The 21690-nt window shown below is 35.6% G+C and overlaps 1 protein-coding gene across 3 annotated transcripts in view; it reads right to left on the bottom strand.

Annotated features, from left to right (window-relative positions):
* BRINP3 (BMP/retinoic acid inducible neural specific 3) overlaps window positions 1-21690 on the bottom strand; it is a 243523-nt gene that overhangs the window by 21629 nt on the left and 200204 nt on the right. For all 3 annotated transcript variants that reach the window (XM_049808658.1, XM_049808660.1, XM_049808659.1), the window contains exon 7: window positions 19009-19231. In XM_049808658.1, coding sequence (XP_049664615.1) covers window positions 19009-19231 — 223 coding nt within the window. The remainder of the gene's footprint in view (window positions 1-19008; window positions 19232-21690) is intronic.

The raw sequence follows: 21690 nt of genomic DNA, 5'->3' as shown, positions 1-21690 counted from the left end.
AGGAAAAATTCATGATAATATATGAACATAAAGAAGTTCTCAAATATGTATGCACAAATCTAATTAGGAAATGACAAACTCATTAAGGATAATTCCTCATAATTTTGTTTCTGGTGCTGGGACTTCTGATAACCTCATTGCCATTTAAGTTTTCTCATTTGGGACTCTAAAGGAACCACTCTTGTTTGTTTTGTTTTCATGTTGCATGTTTTGCCACTTGAATTCTGAAGAAAACAAAGCTTATTTAGCAGAATTGTCTATCTGTCCTGTCTACCATTCCTTCATTATTTCTGCCAACAAGTTTTGGAAGTGTTCAGCTAATATCTACAAAATTCAGCAAAAGGTCAGAAATATCAAAAACATTGAGTTCCTTCATGTTTTATGAAAACAAGAATATAGTTCATAGGATGGAGAGTTCCTATTAAGTTGCAGTGTGAGCCCAAATATTCCATAAATTCACATGGGAATTCAACAATGAGAAGCTAATTTATAGGGAAACAGGAGTTACTAGTTTCAGCACTTAAAGAACTATTTTCTTTTTGAATCTTCTTTTTTTTTCTTTTTTTTAGGCAACAACTGCACAAAGATTCCTAAAAAAAAAAAAAAAAAAAAAAGAAAAAAAAAAAGGAAACAGTGTGGTAGAAGCCAGACTGTTTAAAATATATCAGTATTTTAAATTTTGTTTTCATAAAAGTCACATCTTTAACAGATCTATGAACACTGAAGTTAGTCAAAAGCCAAAATCAGTCTCTCTGAAGTTATTAAGATATACCACCTTTCTCCCAGGTTAATGTGTTTCTGGCAAATGAAAAATGACCACAGGAGAACACTACTCATTGCTCATGTGAATAGCTTACTTGTTCTTCAATATAGTGTAACCAACATTTGGTGTATTCAGAAACCCACCAGTGCTGTGCACATTTCTTTATCACAGGGTGCCAAAGAAGAGTTAGAGTCAAACTCACAACCACAGTCAATATGCAAAGCTAAACCATTTCAAGGGGTGATACTCTTTAAGGATATCCTTGTTTTCACAGTCAAAGACGGTTCTCTAAAGCAGTGTGTAAGGGTTTGAGCAACTGGAGTGGAAACTATTATTTAGACGTGTTTTTTAAAGCATAAAGAACAAAAGTATTTTTTTAAGCCTAGAACACAATTTCTTCATATGTGTTTACATAATCATGAAGATGGTTTTGCTAAGGTTAGTATATTTGCATTATTCCTACTTGTTGTCAGGTAAAGCAATATGTCACATTTTATTATTCAATTCCTTCTGAACTGCTAAAGTATTTCTTATTAAACTTAAGTTTCTCCTAGCAGGATCTATCCTTGTAAGAATTTGAGGAACACAAAAGCGACACTACAGTAATAAATCGAAAATACTAACAGACTTCAGTGTTTACCTTTAAAGTACACAGTCGTTGCCTCACAAAGATATACAATACCATATTCTTACAAGTAAGCATCTGAATAAAGTTAATTTTCTATAGAAAATTGTGAGGTTTAAAATACATTCAACATTTTCTCTTATTCATTCACTGAAAGCTTAATGTGTCCATGACAAATTAAAAATTATTACAGGAATGTAGTATCTGAGCCCATGTTGGTAGCTTGTTTGGTACTTAACATACATACTGAGGAACATAGAGTTCAGAAATGTGGATTTAATTAGTATTATTCTTCTATTACAAAGGAAAAAACAAACAAACAAAAAAAAAAAAAACAAAAAAAACAAACCTCAAATCCTACTCAGGAAATTTTACTTGTGTAAAGGAACTTCAGAAAATGTTCATTTCTTTATTGTTAATTTTCTTTGTACCTCTATCTGTTTGATACCTGCCAGACTGAGAGCAAGTTGTTCTGTAGATTGATGCAATTGCTGCTGCAGAAATCAAACTGAATCCTTTTTGCTATGGATACAGTTAAAATGAATGAAATTAAAGTGTTACTATTTCATTAATGGGAAACTTATATTGTCTTACAAATAAGAAAAAAAAAAACAAAATGTGAAAGACCCTCAGCAAGAAATTTCTCTTCTTGTGATTCAACTGGCCGTAAATAAAACCTTGGGAAAAAAGACTATTAATCAAGGAAAACTTCATTTCTTATAAAAAGTATCTTAATTTGGATAGTCATTATAGAGGAGATCTCTTATTCTTACACTGTGAGATCAGTGGGTATCTTCCAGCTGATGCCAGCAGCCCATTAAATGAACTTCCTCCGTGAGTGAGATTTCACATGACACATAGCAGCAATTCTAATTCCAGCTGAGTTTCAGCAGAATTTAGATGGTTACAAATTTTTGTCTTGTAATTAGTGAGCAATAAAAACTGCAAGTCAAATACCCTTTTTATTCAGTTGTTAATACTCTATCACCCTCTCTACTGCTGTTCAGGTTATTCAGGTGCTTGTGTACAGATCCCACCATGGAAGCTGCTACCAGTGCCACAGACATTCTGGGGCATCTCCTCAGGATCAGACATGACACTGAAGGAATATGTGCTTGATCCTTAAAAGTACATAGGCACTTTCCTCACACTATAGTCATGGCTTTGTGGCTAATCCCTTCACCGTGAAGTACAGTAACAACTATGATGCTGGTACTCAAGAGCACCAGTGCCAAGCTGCAAGCTGCCCCAGCCCCAGGCATGCCCTTAACCTCTCCTCAGTCCCCCTGTACCACAGAAGTTAAGCAAATACTCTGCTCATGTAATCCCATGCTCAACCAAATATTTACATCCCTTCCAATATTTGTATAATGACCCCAGTGTCCCCTAAACAGCATTCCAGTGTTTTATATTCCTCATCCTCCTTGAAGGGTGAATTCCACAGAGGAAGACTGAGTTTCTAGGCAGTATATTTCCTTTTGTAAGAACATGGGAGCTGTTAAGACTCCAATCATCATGTAAGTATTCAGAAGTGCTATGCTACAATAATCAACTTTTATGGGAGTTTGGAAGATGAATATAAAATAACATAATCCCCAGCTGTGCTGTTATGTGTAAAGCCATCCCATTAATCATACTCAGTTTTACTTTACAGCTTAAAAGTATGCAAAGTGTTACTGCCATTCAGGTGCCTTAATACTGGCAGTTGCACACCTTAACTGCATTTTAAAAGCTATCTTCTCAAGAAATTAAGCACTCGATCTTTTCCTTTCCTCCAGTGGAAATGTTAATTCAGCACCTTCTGATGTCGAGAACAGATGCAGAACTGCCTAGAAATCTAGGCAAGCAAATGAAACCTCAGAAGTGTCCCAGCTTCCATACCTGAATATAAGGTGTTAACTACATTAAAATAATAATAATAATAATAATAGATTCTGTTTCTTTACAGATTATCTGAACTGATTTAGCATCTGTATTTTTCCATGTGGATACTGGGCAAAAATAACAGTAAGTAGTTAAACTACATCATTGCACGGAGAGGGGAATTGATTATATGGGGTTCAAAAGAATGAATCCATGCTAGATTGATGTTGCCAATAAAGAAATGGAAATCTTATTAAGGTCTGGGGGAGCTTTCAAGCATAAGAGTGCAAACAAGTAAATACTCTTAACTGCTCACTTCTTTCCTGTAGCTGATAGCATTGATGTGATGTTGGATTTGAATTGTGATCAGGCAGCTGAGTTCAGATCTAAAAAGGAATATGTAATAAGGTTAGGAAGAGAGGAAACTACTGTAACTAGTTGCTAGTTTTGATCTGATACTTGTAAACTCCAGTTTTCTACTTAATCATCAAGGCAATAGCTGAGATCAGAACCAAGGAAATGTTGTGAAATAGATCTTTTTCTTCCAAAGCATGGAAAGTGCTGTGACTCAGAGGGATTAATCTGTGATGCACCCTCCTAAAACAAAGCTTCTCAGAGTGCAAAAGCAGAACTCACAAGTCAGGACAGTTTTATAAAATTCCTGGGGGTGGATTTAAGAAGCCATTATTTATTTATTTTTAAGAGGCAAAGTATTGTGCATTTTAACTTGTGTGCACAAGAAATTTCTACCTGACAATTTTGAAGGAAAGTTGTACAGTTTTGTTGAAGAGAGAGTTCTGCAAGTGTTCTCCTTAATTTTATTAATTAAATTTCTGTAAATTTGTGAATATGATTTTGTGTGTACAGAGTTGTATATTTTATATCAATGGTTAGGGATTATAATCTGCAAATATTGCAAGGTATTTCTATTTATATTTACTATCAAGGCTAGACATTTAAACTAGTAATTACATAAAAATTATGTGAATTTCACACACACAGAACATTGGTTCAGTTTCACTATCACGTTCACACAAGGGGTGGAAAGGATACAGTGAGTGCTCTTGAAAACTTCAAAGATGAACTAGATTAAAGAGGTTTTTTGTAAAATATATTTGCAAGTTTGGTTGAGATGTATGATCACATAGACTGTGAGACTTGCAATGTCATCGATTTCACAACTGCATGGCACCATTCATCTGAATTTGTCTATAGAGCTCTATAACCAGATGACTGTCTGCTATTCAGCAAAAAGAAGAAACAGACTCTGGAATCATTATTTGCCAAGATTCACAGGTGCCTCCTGTAGAAAACTTCTTTATAAAGCTTCACTCCTCTGTGTCAGGACACTAATCTCTATTCAGTACAGAGAAATTTTGCCTTTCATAGACAGAGGGTCTATTTTTATCTTTGAAGTTATTCCAACCCCAAGTTGCAGCAACACTTAGAAGCACAGATGGAGATATTCTGTATAGACTTCCTTTTAAATATTCATGGATGGAAACCTGTTTCTCTACTTCTGTCATTCAAAGCTAAGGATTCTGGCTTTTATGAACTTTTGCTCATCTCTTAATCCACAAGTAAAATGTTTCCTCTCCAACGCAGTTGACAGTATAACCAAATGTGGATATACATAGATAAGCAGTCTACATATGCAGCAGATGGTCAGCAGAAGAAATAAAAAATCACTTAATGTTGTACAACCTTATATCAGTGGCAAGATTCATTAAACTGTGGACTGGACTCAGCAAGACAGAAAATGCTACTCAAGTGTTTTGCAATGTATTGAGCGCTAAATTGATGAAACAGAAAGTCTGCATGCTGTCTTGGGATTTGCTACATTGGTCTCTACTCAGAGCTTATTTAACTGAAGTTTTGTAGAGAATCATTAGGGACAACACATTCGGCAGCTTAGCTATCCATTTCACAGTACCTTGCTCACATCTTGGACATATTTGCCAACTATCTCATTTATATTTATACTGTATCTTAGCCATCACTCCAGGAATTATCTAAACCAGTAGTGCTTTCTGCAGATAATACACTGATGAAGCAGTCTACACAGATGGTAAGCTTTCAATTTACATTAAAAAAATCATCAGTTATTGTTCCCATTTTTTTCCAAAATTAAGGCAACTTTGTCCAAAAATATGTAGAATAATATATGTACAATTTCAAGGGCATGATGCCTTTGGGTTCTTCTAAGGTCAATTAAAGAATTTTTTAGGATTTCTTCTTAACTATCAACCAGAAGTTTCTTAAATTTGCAAGATTAAAAGAAAAATAAAACCTAATAAAAGTTCAAGATAATGATCCTGATTTCAGATTCTATTGGAAGTATAACTGTTTAAAATAAGGAAGGAGAGTCTTAGGAAATATAATTAACACAGTCTAAGCAATGTTGAAAGAGATAACTAATTGCTGTTTTTTAGAAGGGTATGCATTTTGAAAAGTTAATTTCTATCAAAATTTCTTTTTTAATACAAAGATTATACATCAATTTTAATTGATGCCACAAATCCTGACATTTGCTGCACATGTATCTAATGAGGAGAGGTCTGAATGCATATTGAAGTCATTCCTCATATGGGTAGAACAGGAAATATTTATGTAAGAATCTGAATGACCAAAAAGCCAGACGATCAAAGGAATTTTTTTTTTCTTTTTTTTTTTTTTTCACTAAAAACCGGAAAAAATAAATGTTGTGGTATATATGACAGCAGCTTCACAATGGGGAAGAAAGCTTGACTCTGTAGAGATTGCATTTCTTTTTATAATTTCTTGAGTTTTGAACAAACATATTCATTTATTATTGAAAAGTAAGCAAAGAAAAGGTGATTCTGGCTGGAATTCAGTGAAGGTTTTAGTTCAGTTTGGTATGGGTCATCTTTAATATCTTGACAACTAAGAGAAGTCAGTCATTAAAGATAATAAAATAAAACTATGCTAGAAAATTAGCAAGTGTCACCTTCTGTCTGGGGTGCCAACAAATTTTATTACTTCAGCTCCTTGCAATACATAAGTCCTTTATTTTGTACTTATCATCTGTGGTTCCATATATGGATTTCTAGAAAACCGATAATACTATGACTGGGATAATTTCCTGACAAATTAATTGGAATTAATGCCTTCTGCAGCTGTGTTGTATCATCTGCTACTTCAGGGATTTTTTTAAGTGATCTGTGGTCATCAATTTTAAAATATACTACTGATTGTATCTCTTTAATATGCCTTAGAGTTCCAAAAAGTATGCACTAGATGGGTAAACAGATTATATGTTCTGAATCAGCACTTGCCCTCCAATCACATTGGATAGATCACGTGGGATCCCAGGATGTGATCTCTTTTATTTCCTTTTTAGGAATTCTAACACCTTCTTGTGCAAAAAACCCCTTCCTGTCATTTCCTTCAGTGAGGTGTGGGTTGAAGCTATAGGACACAGATGTCTTAGACATTTGACTTTCTCTTTGTCATTGGTGGTTATGCAGTCAGAAGATACGGAGATAACTGTTTAAGACCAAAATACTGGACAAACTGTGAATGTGGAGGAAGGAAACTTGATAGAAAGGCAATCTTGTTTTCATTTCAGATGTTGCTTTAAGGCCCTGATCTCCTTCACTTGTAGATGAAATAAAACTTCATTTGCATTCTCTCAGCCTGAAGCTTTTCTGTTTCCTGCCTAAAAAAAAAAAGACTTTAAAATTGATTTTTTTAAAGAATGTTACTGATAACACCATGCTTTGTATTCATTCCCTGTGGTATGTTTATGGCACTTTTCCAAAAGAATATAAATATCTGGAAATATCTGGGAAAAAATTGCACAAATGTAGGTCTATGCCTTTTGTACAATAACATCTTACAGAAAGTCTCAATAATACAGAATTATATTTTCTTTTTCTCTCCAGAACCATACAAAACATGAACTAAGTTTACACATCAATAAGATAATGAATTCTTCACAGACTATAAACATCACGGCAGTAAATGATTGCATTGAAAATTAAAATATCTAGTGGGCAACTTCTGCCACTCTTGTATTTTCTACTCTCCTGTTTGGTAAGTAGTCTGAAAGCAAATAATCCTATTCCAGGTACAAGCAACTTGGTCAGCCTGAATAAGGATAGCAGAACCCACTCTTGAAATTTTTCTAACTCTAATATTAACCAGAGTAAGAGACGATAATCTGCTGCTTATTAAATACTTGGAATATCTTTTGAGATACAAAAAATATCCAAATTGTATATAGACATATCAGAAACAAGGTTCTACCTCACTAGATATTGCCACATACCAGACAAACTGAGCTGAAAACTCTGGAGTTAGTTTGTGTTAGCTGGAGTCTCTGAGTACAGCCCTTGAGCTACATTAAGTTTATAAGAAATCTGTCAGGAATGTAAATGTTCTGACAACACAAAATATGAGGTGAATACCTCAACAATAAAGCTTTTCCCTGGGTGACATCTGTCCACACAGCACACATCACCACCACAACTGACGCCCTTGCCGATGCTCTCAGCTGAGAAGCCAAGGAATACAACGCTACGGAGTTTATTATTTATCATGGACTTTCTCTCACACCCTCCAGCTATGATCCCTCCCAGTGAAAATTGAGACATGTTGGCAAGACAGTGCAAGCCTGGGCCTGCTACCAATCCTGTCTCTCTGGGAGCACATCAGAGGGCTAGATGCTCCTGAGCTGTCTGCCTGGCACCTCTCTGGAGTGCTAAACTCATTCAGAAACTGAGGAAGGCAAGAAGGGAGAAAGACAAGGGGAGGGGGCAAAGACAGTTTCTGGCTAATGTCATACCATTGCTGTCAGTAGAGCTGTTGAGTTTGCTACTTGGTATTCTTTGGGGTAAATGAACTGTACATTGTTTTTACCAATCTCTATATAGCTAAATGCATAAGATACCAGTATTGAATTCATAATTTGAAATTTTTAATTTTTCAGAGGTTTTTTTTTATGTTTCCAAAAATTAACTACCTTTATGTATAATTTTTTTCCTACTGTTTCTGTCCATAAACTACTCTACCCTTGACAGTATGCATAGCAACTATGCACAAACTGAATTCTTATCTAGCAGTTCAAGTTCAGAAATGTCTTCCTACCCTTTACACTTCAATATGCACCTTATTCTTTCTATTCATTTATTTCGCTCTTATCAAAAGCATGTAAGAAAATAGAGAACCTATTACACAAAAAAAATGTATTTTTGGTCTATAAAAGACATAATAGACTGTAAATACAAAAGAATGACTAACTATGAATGACCTGGAAGCTATATTAGATATTTCTTTCTTTGTGTTGCAAATGGAAGAACCACATAGTATGAAACAGCCATATCAAACTTTGAGTAAGGCTTTTCATGATCCTACCTGTATGTATTGGCCAGATAGGAAAATTGTTTCCAGAACTATGTCATTTGGAAACACTTAAGACATAATGGGAGTGGTGCATTCTGGAAGCAAAGGATTTTTTGTTTATTTGGTTTTTTTTGAAAGGAACAGAAGAGTACATATGAGACAATGCAAACAATTCAGATGCAGGCTTACAGTACTTTTCAAAGCATTTTTAAAAATCAAAAGCTTGAAAACCCACCATCTGCAGGACTGAAACTATCCAATCTTCAAAATTCTCTAAAGACAAAGCTATCATATGTCTTTAGCTAAGATGACCTGAGGCACAGGCCTGAAGGTTAATGTCTGGCATTTCATGTCCCCTTGGAGAATTAGTATCTTGCCTTCTGAGTGAGCTAACAGAGTAAATTGCATATGACTTAACACAGGTGAGAAATTTAAGACACTTGCTTGTATGTGTTCATTTCTGTGTCAATCCATATCTCATGGTTCTTTGACTTGTTTAATTAAGAAGTTCTTCTGATTCCAAGCCTGAAATCTTGTTTTCAGAGTGCTGACAGACATAACCTGACAAGAAGAGACCTCTTTGTCAAAGTGAGGCATCAGAACGATGAAAGGTTTTGCCTGAAATATGGATATGCATGGCAATATCCCCCGACCGCCCTCAAGTCCAATCTTTTATTCTGCACTCATATCAAAGCTTTCTTATGCTTTGCATTAATGCCACCTTCCCACAGAGGAGACATATTTTTATTCTCAATAGCACAGACCAGAAAAGCATTTATGTTACAGCAATTCATCCCAGCCTGAGCTGAGACTGGGGCCCTACTCTGACATGCTGTAAAAACACATAGCGAGGGACTGTCTGTGTATCACTCTAAAGAAACACAATAGATAAAAGAGAGCAAGGGGGGTGTGATATTGTCAGCCTATTGTCGGCCCTGTTGTACTATGGTGGGCGCAGACAGAGGGACTTTGGTGACTCCACAGAGGAAGCCTGATGCTGGAGACTGACTATCAAAGATCATTCTTTCTTATTTTTCTCCTGTCTTACTTAGTAACTTATAGATGATAAAAGATGTGCCCTTATGGTACGTTTTATACTCTTCTGGATCAGATAAATCAATGTTCAAATATGCTTTTATTATACAGGTGAAATCTAGAAGATGCTGCAACTTTCTGGACTTGGGAATAGCCAGAAGCCCAAGGTGTTCCAAGATCCAATATCTCACATCAGTGTCCTTGCCTGACCTCCAGTTGCATTTGCAGTGTACATTATCATGATGCTTTAAGGCAGGGGGTGCTACCTAGAGAGGATTGTAGCCATTATGTCACATGTCTTGACTACAAAGACAGATGGTCATCAGGGTAGGAGCAAACAGAAGCTGCCAAGCCCAGAAATGTGTGCCAGGATCTATCTACATGTCAAGTAATTATTTTAAAGTGTAGGCTTGCAAGCCTTGTGAGTCACCACAGTGTTGGCTCTGATGTTGTTTCTACAAGTGATTCATGTGGATAGGTGATTAAGATATCTTTAAATTTGGCCTGAGGGAAGGTCCTTTACAGCAGTTTGGTCACAGTAAAAATCAAAAGGCCAAAAGCGAGCCCCTCAGTATTGTAGATCTACACTGGGGATTACATGTGCTGAATACTGTATCTTTACAGCCAAAATTCTGCAGCAGCTTTTTCTTAATCTGCACTTTTTTTTTTTTTTTTTAATACCACATTTCTGTAAAATAAAATGCCATTTTAAGCTACTGGGTTTTATTGTCTTCAAATTTTCAGGCTCCAGTATGGATAGCACCAATTACATTACAAAATTTGCCTGGGGAAAAAAAAGGAAGTTTGGGCATTTGTGTTGGTAACAACAAGGGATTTTTGGTAGGTGGAAGGGACAGAGGCAATGAGTGTTAGCAGATCTGAAAAAAATGGATACCCTACATACTGTTTGATGAGAGAGAATGGGAAATTGAGCCCAACTTTCCCTTCTCAGAACTGGACTGCACAGAGGAAATTGGTTTTCCAAAGAAATATGGGATTTCCATTCATATCACCCCGTTAGTCTTAGAAGAGAGCCCACAAGAATGAGATTGACACTAAAGTAGTCATTCTTCTTGAGTGAAATTATTTACTTCAGTCATCTTCTGCTGTTGCATTTCTAAATACTGTTTCCTCTAAGGTATTGTCTCAATATTCAGCAGTATTATATAATAGATGGGCAGTACATGGAATGAAGTCACATTTCTCATGCCAAAGTTTTGTCCTTTTAAAGTATAAACTGTTTGCCAGTGCAGCAGTACTGTAATAGTGGTTAGTGATTCAGCAATCATATTTTAGTATTACAAGTCTCAGAACAAGGTGTAATACAAAATCCTACAATATTAAATTAATATTGTTATCATATCATACTATATTGGTCTAACAACTCCTTTCATGTGAGATGATTTCTGCTAAGATAATTTTCTTTTTTTAACATTTTGTATCATGTGACAACATGTAAAATATAATTGCTAAAGCACTACTATCAGGGTACAGTTGCACTGGTAAGTAGTCCATAATTTAAAAAGACAAAACATTGGCATGAGAGACGTGACTTCATTCTACATATTGCACGTATGGTATTTCCAGAGCATGGAAGCAGGCATACTCCTGCTCTGTGACATTAATATAACCTGTCTACTAGTTGCACAGCACTTTATGATATGGTTAAATTACTTCATTCTAATGTTGCTATTCATCAAAAAAATCAAAAGTGGAGTTGTGGGGAGGCTGGAAGAATTTTCATGTGCAGCATGTGATCAAGAACAGCCTCTATGAGCATGTAATAAAGTGCTGGAACATTAGAAAAACAAATCTCCTTGAAGAAAACATATTACAAGGACAGATACTAAGAGCAGTCTGCCCCATGTATAGACAGCTATTAAAATATGTGTGAAAACACACATATACACAAGAGTTTATCTTAGCTTGTCATTGTTATCAGACCTATTATTTGCAGTCCTGTATATCATATTTTATGTCTGTCACGTTAGTTTTAAATAACTCTAATCCCCAATCCAATTAAAGGTATCACCTCGGAGTGGATCATTTTATTTCCTTTGAGAAAAGATACAGACTTATTATTCAGTTTAGTAAAGCAACCACTGCCAAACTGACCTTCATTTTATCTCACACACTTTCATCTTATCACCTTCCTTTTCAGTGGCATGCAACTTTCACTTGTGCACCTGGTGTGTTAGATCAAATCAAAATTTCCACTGGAGAGGTGTTCCTTTACAATGAAACTTGCAAATCCATTTTTAACTCCCACATGCAATATTTTAATTGAAGCAGATTTAAAAAAAATCTGGTATTTTTAATAATACAAAATTATGTACAATCTAAGTACATTTTTCTTTGTTCTTTCTTGGAATGATTTTTGTTTAGAAATATCTCTATGACACATTGTACTCTATTAAAAGAAGAAGATGTTCTAAAACCAGATAGAATATTGCTTGTTTAGCACCTCTTGTTCAGAAGCATCATATACATTAGACCCAGTCCAGTCAACTGAGCTTTTGCTGCCTTACCCTGTCTTTCTGTAAGAAAATTTTCATCTAGACTCACTGTTCGCCTTCATTCTAGCAGTCTGCTAAGTGATGTATAATTAGATTTTCTCCCTTATATCCAATGCCACAAATGTGCTTCGAAAAGAAAAAACTGTGTGACGTACTGTGAGCTTCCATGTATTGAACTTTGTGGCTTCCTTGGTGGAAGATTTTATTCCTTAGTAATTTTGTGCCCATGAATCAATTAAACTTATAGCAAAGCAATCTAAAGTAGCTGATTACCAACTTTGGGACATAAGGAACTAATCCCATGTAACATCCTGAGGGCATGGGATTAATCTACACTATCTTTTTTTGTCTATATTTCGTTCTGAAGCATTCTGAAGAAAACAGGTTTCAAGGCCTCAGTATTCTGATGAACTGTGTTTACAAATACTATAAAAGAGTCAGATATCTTAAATCTTTTTTCTGCATATGGACTGAAGAGAAGGCTAAGATACAAGTCCCTTCTCTGAAGTGTTTTTACAGTATTCAGGCCCCGTGGTGCTCCGAGGGCATGTGAATTTTTTGGTCTGTGAAATTCAAAAGGAAGAGGAAAATAATAAAAAAATGCAAATTCATGGCTATTCCTCCTTTTATAGCTGCCTGTGGTGCATTCTCTGGGAAATTTCAGAATAAATTCTGGGTTTGAAAGCCAGAATTCTCTCTGCAACTGTTCTGTTTGATGCAGCCATTCACTGCCCCTGGTGATGAACTCCTTCTAAATCTACATTAGCTTCAGAGTATGTTTCTTAAAAAAAAATCCTTTATGAAGATAAGGACATGTTTCAAACATAAGGTTGCTGAGAATGGATTTCCTTTCAGAAACAAGGATTTTTATATGATAATTAAAGTATTTTTTAAAATTTATTACATAGTTTTGTCGGTATTTGCCTTCAGCTAGCATTACCAGAATAAGATCCTTTAAAATACTGGCTAGACTTTTGGTATAACCAACATCTTCACTGTAAATTATATGGTAATATTAAGCATCCAGTCTTTTGAAAAATTCAAACACTGACATTTTATTTAAGATTAAATGCTTTTGTGTGCAAATGTTGTACCTTGGTCTTTTAAAATTAAAAGTCTTATTTACTTGAGTTGCTCATAATCTTCAGTTGCAGTTTGCTGCAGCAGATTTCCATTTTGTTATTATGCCAAGGAAGATGTAATTTTTTCCACTGGCTTATTGTTGTATTTACATTATGTTTCTCCTTTTAATACTTTTGTTTATGTCTTTATTAAATCACAAATTCTTCTGGTTAAATTTGGACTTAAGCAATGCTTTTTCATTATGAAGTGATTTAAACTGCATACAAATAAGGTTTGTATATATAGCAATCTACTATACTGAGTGCATTCACTCAAATGGGTAACATTAGCCAAGGAACCAATTTGAATGACACAGAAAAGAATGAAATCAAGTGCTGAACTGGTACTTCTGAAAGAAGAAATGGAAGTTTTTCCTTGTCTTCAATGTCTTTCAGTAGTGTTTGAATATTAAATCCAATCACAGGAAATCATTGCCATTCTTATTGAAAAAATAGTTGGGAAAGTGAAGATGTGAACATTCTCCTCCACCAACACAGTTTATATTTCTTTTATGCTCTTAAGCATAGATATTCCAGTTTTGTCATTTTTGTTCCATGATTTGGGTGGATGTAAGTGCCTGCTTACCCTCAGCTCTGGTTCAGGTGTTTCACTGACAGCAATTCATGGGTAGGATCAGGTCTTCTGTTCCTGTGATTTTCAGCTTCTCAGCATATAGTCATCATGTTTGAAAAGAAATCTTACCGATATGTTAACCAAAACAGAGACAAAACCAACTTTCCCTCCCCATAACACAGTGACAATTGTATAACCACAACTTTGCTCACTGCTTTACCTCTTCCCATTGCATATGTGAGCTACAGTGTCCTATATGGACATCCCTATTGAGTATAATTGATACTTCTTTATTCCCTCCACTTATTTTGTCTTTGCAAAATGAGAAGATTCAGTCCAAAGGTGACGTTAACATGAGATTATGCATGCACAGATCTCATCTTTCAGTGCAGGTATGAGTCTCAGTGCTTAGCCTAAGCTATGAGGTAGCCTGACCTTTGCTGCCTGTAATAGGGCATTACTTTCCCACCTCATCTGAGAAAGATGCTGCTGGAATAGAGAGTTTGGACTAACTTAATGACTACATCAGTCCTTTTCTCAGAGTAGATGTACTAGACCACAGATGCCATATGCAAACTGCTTCTGAAGATTAACAATTGTTCCTTGCACCTGATGGTCCTAATACAGAAATATACATGATGAGCTTAGGCACACATGTGAGTTTGCACGTCATCTTGATTCCTACAAAGCAAAATGTGTTGTGCTTCTAACACTGTTTCAAAACCTCTTCTATATACATTTTACAACACCTACAGATTCCTGCAAAGCAAAATGTATTGTGCCACTAGCGGTGTTTCAGCAACTTTCCTGTATAAAAACTGCAGCAAGAGCTGGCCATCTAGTGGAATAACAATTGCTGCATGTAGTAGACTCTGGCCAAGCAAACACAATGAATGAGCATATGATACTGCAAGTTTTTAAGGCTAATGTGTCAATGCAATGAAAACGTATTAGTAATAATCACTTGAGCCTTCTGAAGGAGCAGAGCCTCAAATGCATAGAGGCAGTAGCTCACCTGGTAGCATTACTCCACAGAACGTCAAGTTTCTTTTTCAGAGTGAATTTTTTTTAATCTTGTTTTTCTCTTTATCTCTTGAAATTTAATGTTTTATCATTCCATCCCTCTATATAACATGGGAACACATTATTTACATAGTAATTTCTGTGCTCCCGTTGGTTTTGAATTTTCAGTTGGTATTTTTCTTTGAACTCAGACAAGTAAATACTTCACTGATTACAGAAACTGTATTGATTAATTCAGGTGAATTTTAAAAGTTAAACTCAGCAGTACCATAATGGTTTATAATGGAAATCTATGGACTTTTGATGTATCTTGGCATGATTTGACTTTCAGGAAAAGGAACAATGGTCTGCTTCATGTTAATGAAAGAAAGCTTAAAATCTGGGAAGAACATCTGGAACTTGAAAAGATTTGCAATGAACAGAATAAAATAAGAATAGCAATCCTGTTCCCATCCCCAGCGTATACAAAAGTGCTGCAGCAAAAAAGACATTGTTCCGATCGCTAGTGCAGACTGAAAGAAAACTATTTGTACATTATTCTAGCTGAAGAATATAAACTGTGTTTGAAAAGGAGACACAGGAATGTAGTTTCTTAAACTTGCAGTTGATTGACTCTTTTCTACTATGAACAATGATGTTAGGAGAGGATTCAAAGGTATTTTTGTTCAAGGATTAGAAAATTAAAATATAAATGTAATTTAGTTTTATGATTATTAAGTGGCTTGGTTCTTCAGGAAATATGGAAAAAGTTGCAAGCAACTTGATCTAACTGATTAATTGAATCCCATTTAAAAACAATCAAGCAACAATTTGTTTCATGTTCAGTAACAAAATTTTGAGGCCTGAGAAAAGAGACAGGTATTTTCAGTAATTAATTATAACCTTGACTGTATGTAAGAGCTCCTTCAAGTGTGACGGAATGATTTCTGGCAGACTACATGCCAGATATAAACATGTATATGGCAATTTATTCCTATAAAATTTCTATAAATTCCTATAAAACTCAGTCTCATAGAAAGTTTCATGAATTATATTAAACTTTTAGGACATAACTCCCAGCTTCATGAAAGAGAAAACCAGCTCTCACTTCTGAGATATTCCTTTAAAAATCCTTTGTATATATCTTATGTTGACTTGTGAAATACAGTGTAAAATTAAATACTAGCACAGTTACTTTGTTTTTACTCACTGCCAGCATCATGACCTTTATTAAAAACTGAAGCATTGGCTCTTTATTTTGTATCTGAAAAGACAAGTGCGCGTGAAGTACAATTTAAATAGTATTTATATCTCCATTAAATCTGTCTCATTTTTCCTTCTATAATAAAATTCACCCTTAACCATCAATAGCAGAGCCCAAACAGTAATCTGAAGGAGTTGTTTGGAAAGCCTTTAGGAAGGAATGCATTTTGTTCCAATTCCCCCTTCTCATTTCTTTGAAGCCTAGAATATCACTGGAACACGAAGCTGTGATTTTTGCTTCCCTTAAACACAAGAAATTTTAGTACTTGGTTTGGGGGTTATTCCACTCATTTCCTGCTGAAATGTCTGTTTGTACAGGCTGAGCAATAATTCATGTTTCTCCATTGCATTACCCAGGTATTCATTCTCCATTGCATTATCTGCTATTCATTTGCATGCTTACCTGTTAGTAGTTCTGTATTGAAAAATCCACTACCTTTTTTGGATTAGGGAGACTTTCACCATGAGAAGTACCTGAATACTATTCAATCAATAGCTGTGTTTTCTTTCACCTCACTATCCATCTTTTCACCGCTGATATTCCTTTATCCATTTCAGTATCTTGGTCTATCAGGGTTTTTTTAACCAGGTTTCAAAATTAAAGCAGTTTCTTTTGACCTTTCCCCCTCACTTCTCAGTTTAAAGCTCTTCTTATCAGCCATAAAAGCCTTGATGTCAGAAGGCAATTTTCCCAGGTAGTCAGATGGAATCCAGCCTTTGAAAATGCTCTCTTTTAGCAAATGCATCCCACTAGCTAAGTATTCCAAACCTGCCTTTAGCACTGATCTTTGAGCCATCTATTGGTCATCATTATGTCATCATATGTCCAATCTCAGTCTGTACTGACTGGAAAAAATGTTAGGGTAGTCGCTAAAATGGGACATAATTATCTTAAAACTAAGTTATGATATTCCTAAGTTAGACATGCATTGCAAAATCAAACTGTTAGGAAAGTTTATTACAACTCCCTGTAAAACAGGCAAACTCATTGCTAGTAAAATGTATTATCATAGAATACCAGGTTGGAAGGGACCTCAAGGATCATCTGGTCCAACCTTTCTTGGCAAAAGCACAGTCTGGAGAAGATGGTCCAGCACCCTGTCCAGCTGAATCTTAAAAGAGTCGAGCATTGGGGAATCCACCACACCCCCAGGGAGATTCTTCCAACGGCTAGTTGTTCTCATTGTGAAAAATTTTCCTCTTGTGTCTAATTGGAATCTCCCCAGGAGTAACCTGTACCCATTACCCCTCAACTTTTCCATGTGACTTCTTGTAAAAAGGGAGTTTCCGTCTGGTTCGTAGCCAGCCTTTAAATACTGGAACATGGTGGTAAGGTCTCCCCTAAGCCTTCTTTACTCAAGGCTGAACAAACCCAGTTCTCTCAGCGTTTCCTCATATGGCAGGCTTCCCAGTCCTTTGATCATCTTTGTGGCCCTTCTCTGGACCCTTTCCAGCCTGTCCACATCTTTTTTTTGCATAGCGCCACATCTTTTTATTAACTGATAAACCACGAACTCACAAGTTTTGCATTTGAAAAAAAAAAATCCTTCATATAACAAGAAAGGTGTGTTTTGATCAATTGTTTCAATTGCTCTTTGCTTTTGATATCTCAGTTCATCTGTACTGTATCATTGCCATTTGCCAATGGCAACCAAAACCCTATAGTGGTTACTTTGCAAGACCTGATTATTTTAAATTTTGGTATGGAAAAAAAAGAAAGTGAGGTTGGATTTTGTTCCTTGTATTTTAAAAAGCTCTGAGGTCCTGCTGACATCTTTCATGTTGAATCATCTCTTTGGCAGAATGCTCATTCAGGTCATTCCCAAGAAACACAGGAGATGATGTTGAAGCACTGGAGTCACTATATAACCTTCCTTAGTGGATTGTTTCCTAATTATGAAATGACCCCACAAGTGAAAAATACATTTTTTCTTTCAACTAACAGATCACAAAGAAAAGCACAATATGTAGAAAAAGGGGAGCATGAGAGCCATAACAGTTGTCTCCTTCTGAAAGAAAAAGGGGAAGGGTTAGCCAAGTGCCACTAAAAGGAAAAGTAAAATTGATGGATCCTTAGCTTGCAATAGGAGAGCTGAAAGCAGGGGACAGTAAAGTACCCTTGGCTGTTCTGAAACACTGAACCTAAACTAGATTTCCTTAAAATTGACGGAGATACATGCTAAATGCAGGAGTCACTGGACCAGGCCCACAATGCTTGCGCTCGGAAGAATAACATACTTAAAAGCTCATTCATTTCAGATTTACTCTAGTGTCATTCCACTAATTTCAATAAAGCAATTTTCAACCAGCAATCAACTATAACCACTTTATGTTAATATAGATTTGACTAGCTAGCTTTCAGGATCTCTCTGTTTCTAGGAAGGACTAAACCACTCCTATTTCCTTTCCTTAGGCATCCTTTCAATTCTAATTCATATCTGACAAATGAGACAAGAAATCAATAGTATGTGGTATATACTGTATAATGACCTGGAAAGTTCTTAAAATAGCTGTACTTGCTTCAGAATAGGTATTCAGTATTCAGTATACAATTATTTGGCACTTTTACACTTGGCCAAGTTCCACTAAATATGGTTCTGTAAAACAGAGGCAGACCAAATGGGATTAATCTGTATGCTCATGTTATATTTAAGTTGCACAGTCATATACAAACCAGGTTTTATTTTGACCTTTCCCATTGTATTTAGGAAAACATGAATAGAGCAATATTGAAAGCTGGGATTGTTCAACTCCTACAAATATTAGGTCTGTATATTGTGCATGTACCGTATGTTACTCACATTCCCACTTCTATGTCCTTAAGGAGATTTTAGTGTCAAGACAGCAGTTACAGTTTCTCAGGTTTTTGTAGGCTTTCTTACCTCTGCCTTGGCATGCGGATGAGTGGCTGTTTATGGCATCTCTTACTAAGACCAAAGAGCTTGTGAACAGTTTTCTGTGCCTTGAGGAAGAGTTGCTTCATGCTGTTTTCTAGTTGCTCATAGCGACGTTGAAAATTAGAATCCATTGTCCACAAATGCATTACAGTAGATGTGTTCAGGAAATAATTCATGGGCAGCCTTTTCATAAATAATTTGAATTCATCTGAAAAAAAAAAGTTTTTAATTATGTAGTTATGGTATTGTTGCAGCAAAAATTAACTTCCAATTTGTTTTTTCATGAACTAATATTTTTAAATTTGAACTTTTGCAATTCTAAAATTGAACATTTTAACTCTTTCAAAGTAGAAAGGTAACTTCATTTTTAGTGGTAATATTGGAATAAAACCAGCAAAAGTCAATATTCATATAACTTTTAAATTTATGTTGAAACAAATACAAGCACTCTCATTATCTCTCAACATGGATAGTATGAAGATTAAATAAGAATCAGAGTTTCTTACTTTCATATCTAGGACCTGAAGGCAAAGATATATTTAAAGATCAATGTATATTGACTCATTTGGTGAAGATAGCAAACTATCTTAAAAGCAGTATATTCCAGTTCTTAGGAAATGCAAGTAAATGTGATTTTACAGGCCACCTCTCTTTTAGACATGTTATTTCACTGGAGACAAGCCATTAAGGATCAGACTTTCAAAAGTATTCAGAATTGAAATACAGCCTTTCAAAGCATTTTATGGTACTTTGACACTTCAAAAATGTCCCCCATAACTTCTTTTTGACTCATGTCCCCATCTCTAATGAGGTAAAAAAGGAGTTATTAAATCACAGGATCACTGTTATTGTGAACATCCTATGCTTTGTGAATTGTTATGGTAGCTCAGTCCACATAACATATGCAGACTGAATCCTATTAACAGAATTTTATTAATCAGTGAATCTATTTGCATAAGTAGGATAATTTACAAGTTGGTTTATAAGTTTTGAACCTAAATAAACTTCTATTTAAAAGGGCCTTAATTACTGGGGAAAAAATGAGAAGCACACTTGACTGCACGTTTATCCTTTTTTTTTTTTTCTTGTTTCCATATATCAGTAATTTTCCTGTCTGCCTTCCTGCCTGCTGCTATCCTACCACCCTTCACAATCAATTTTTTCTTTCAGCTTTTTCCTGCAGTGAAGTCACTTATCCCATGGTTTAGCTTTCACCCTGTCAGATGCTCCTTTTGGGTAGTCTACACTTCAGCAGACTTTGTGAATGCAATGATCCAACTGACTGAAGTAGCCTGCCTCTTAAAACTGGAGTTAATCATAATATTTAACATTGCTATAATTTTAGGTTGCTCATGGGAGAGGGTTGATTGGGGAAAATGTCTGCTCACATGAAAAAATACTCCATTACCATCATTGTTTCCAAGTCTGTTGGTTTTAGCTTTAGATTTAGTTTAGCTTTTTTAACAACATTTTTACATAAAGAAGGAAAAAATATTTTCTTTTTTATGGGTGGAGAAGAAAGGTCTTTTCTAGTTGAGCTGGAGCGACCCTCATCCACATCCTGTGAGACACGTTGCCATGATGAAATAGAACAGTCCTATTTTGGCATAGTATTTTCTATGATGGATGAAGAATCATCAGAAGACAAAAGGCATTGAAAGGTCTTCTGGAAGGTAAAAAATGAAAGGCAAGGGGCAAAGACGATGATTTTATATTTAATAAAGTGGTTTTAATAATTCATCTGGGAGGTCCTTAGCAACGTGTTATTATTCTTTTTCTCCTCATACCGCCTTCTTTGGGTATTAGTTGTCCATTATTCTCCCCTTAAAGACAGCACCGCTGCCCCTCTGCTGTCCCTGGCTACAAATCAAGGAAAGGAAAGGAACTGTTTATTTTATCAAGTATTTTATCAAGTATCTAATTTTGTCTAAGAAGTTGGTTCTTATCCTCTGTCCAAAAAGATTATCTTTTCCTGGGTTTGTAGCTTAATAATTGGAATTAATAGGAGTATTTAATAAATTCTACATTACCAGGTAAGCATCTCTGTGAGTCTTAGTGTAGTATTGCAAAAACAAGTTCCCTGTTTTCCCCTTGCCAAGTGACAATTATGCCTTTGTCTCCTCACACTACACTTCCCAGTCCTCACTTCCCTTCAAGGCTTGCACAGATGCTGTGAGAGAGGGTTATGTCTGGCTTATCTAATGGAGGCACAGTCCCATTGGCTTAGTAAAGCCTTCCAAGCCTAAAGTGTGCATTTTCAAACCTAACTAACTGTTAGTAAAAAAAAAAAAAAAAAAAAAAAAAAAAAGGAAATAAGGTTCGCTGAACTGTTACAAAGTATGTCCTTTGGCAAAGTGCAGATCTGCAGTTTGTATAAATCGGCCAAGCTCTACTGACTTCAGGGGAGTGTACTAATACACCTAGGGAGGATCAGACCCAAAAGCCACATTCCTGACTACCTGTTTTAATCACTAACTTCTCATTTCCCTTCTGTTCTTCTGAGACACTGATATATCTACTTAAACTCAGTTTCATGAATCTAAAAATAAACACAAAACCTTAAAGAGAGAATATACTCAGAAGATGCCTTTTCAGTTTTCATATTGCTGTAATAACTTATTTAAGAAACATTGTCAATTTGCTGTCCTTTGCACAATGGCAATAAGC

This window comes from Accipiter gentilis, chromosome 8 (assembly GCF_929443795.1).
Source record: "Accipiter gentilis chromosome 8, bAccGen1.1, whole genome shotgun sequence".
Classification (NCBI taxonomy): Eukaryota; Metazoa; Chordata; class Aves; order Accipitriformes; family Accipitridae; genus Astur; species Astur gentilis.
This window is presented reverse-complemented; position numbering and strand designations above follow the sequence as displayed.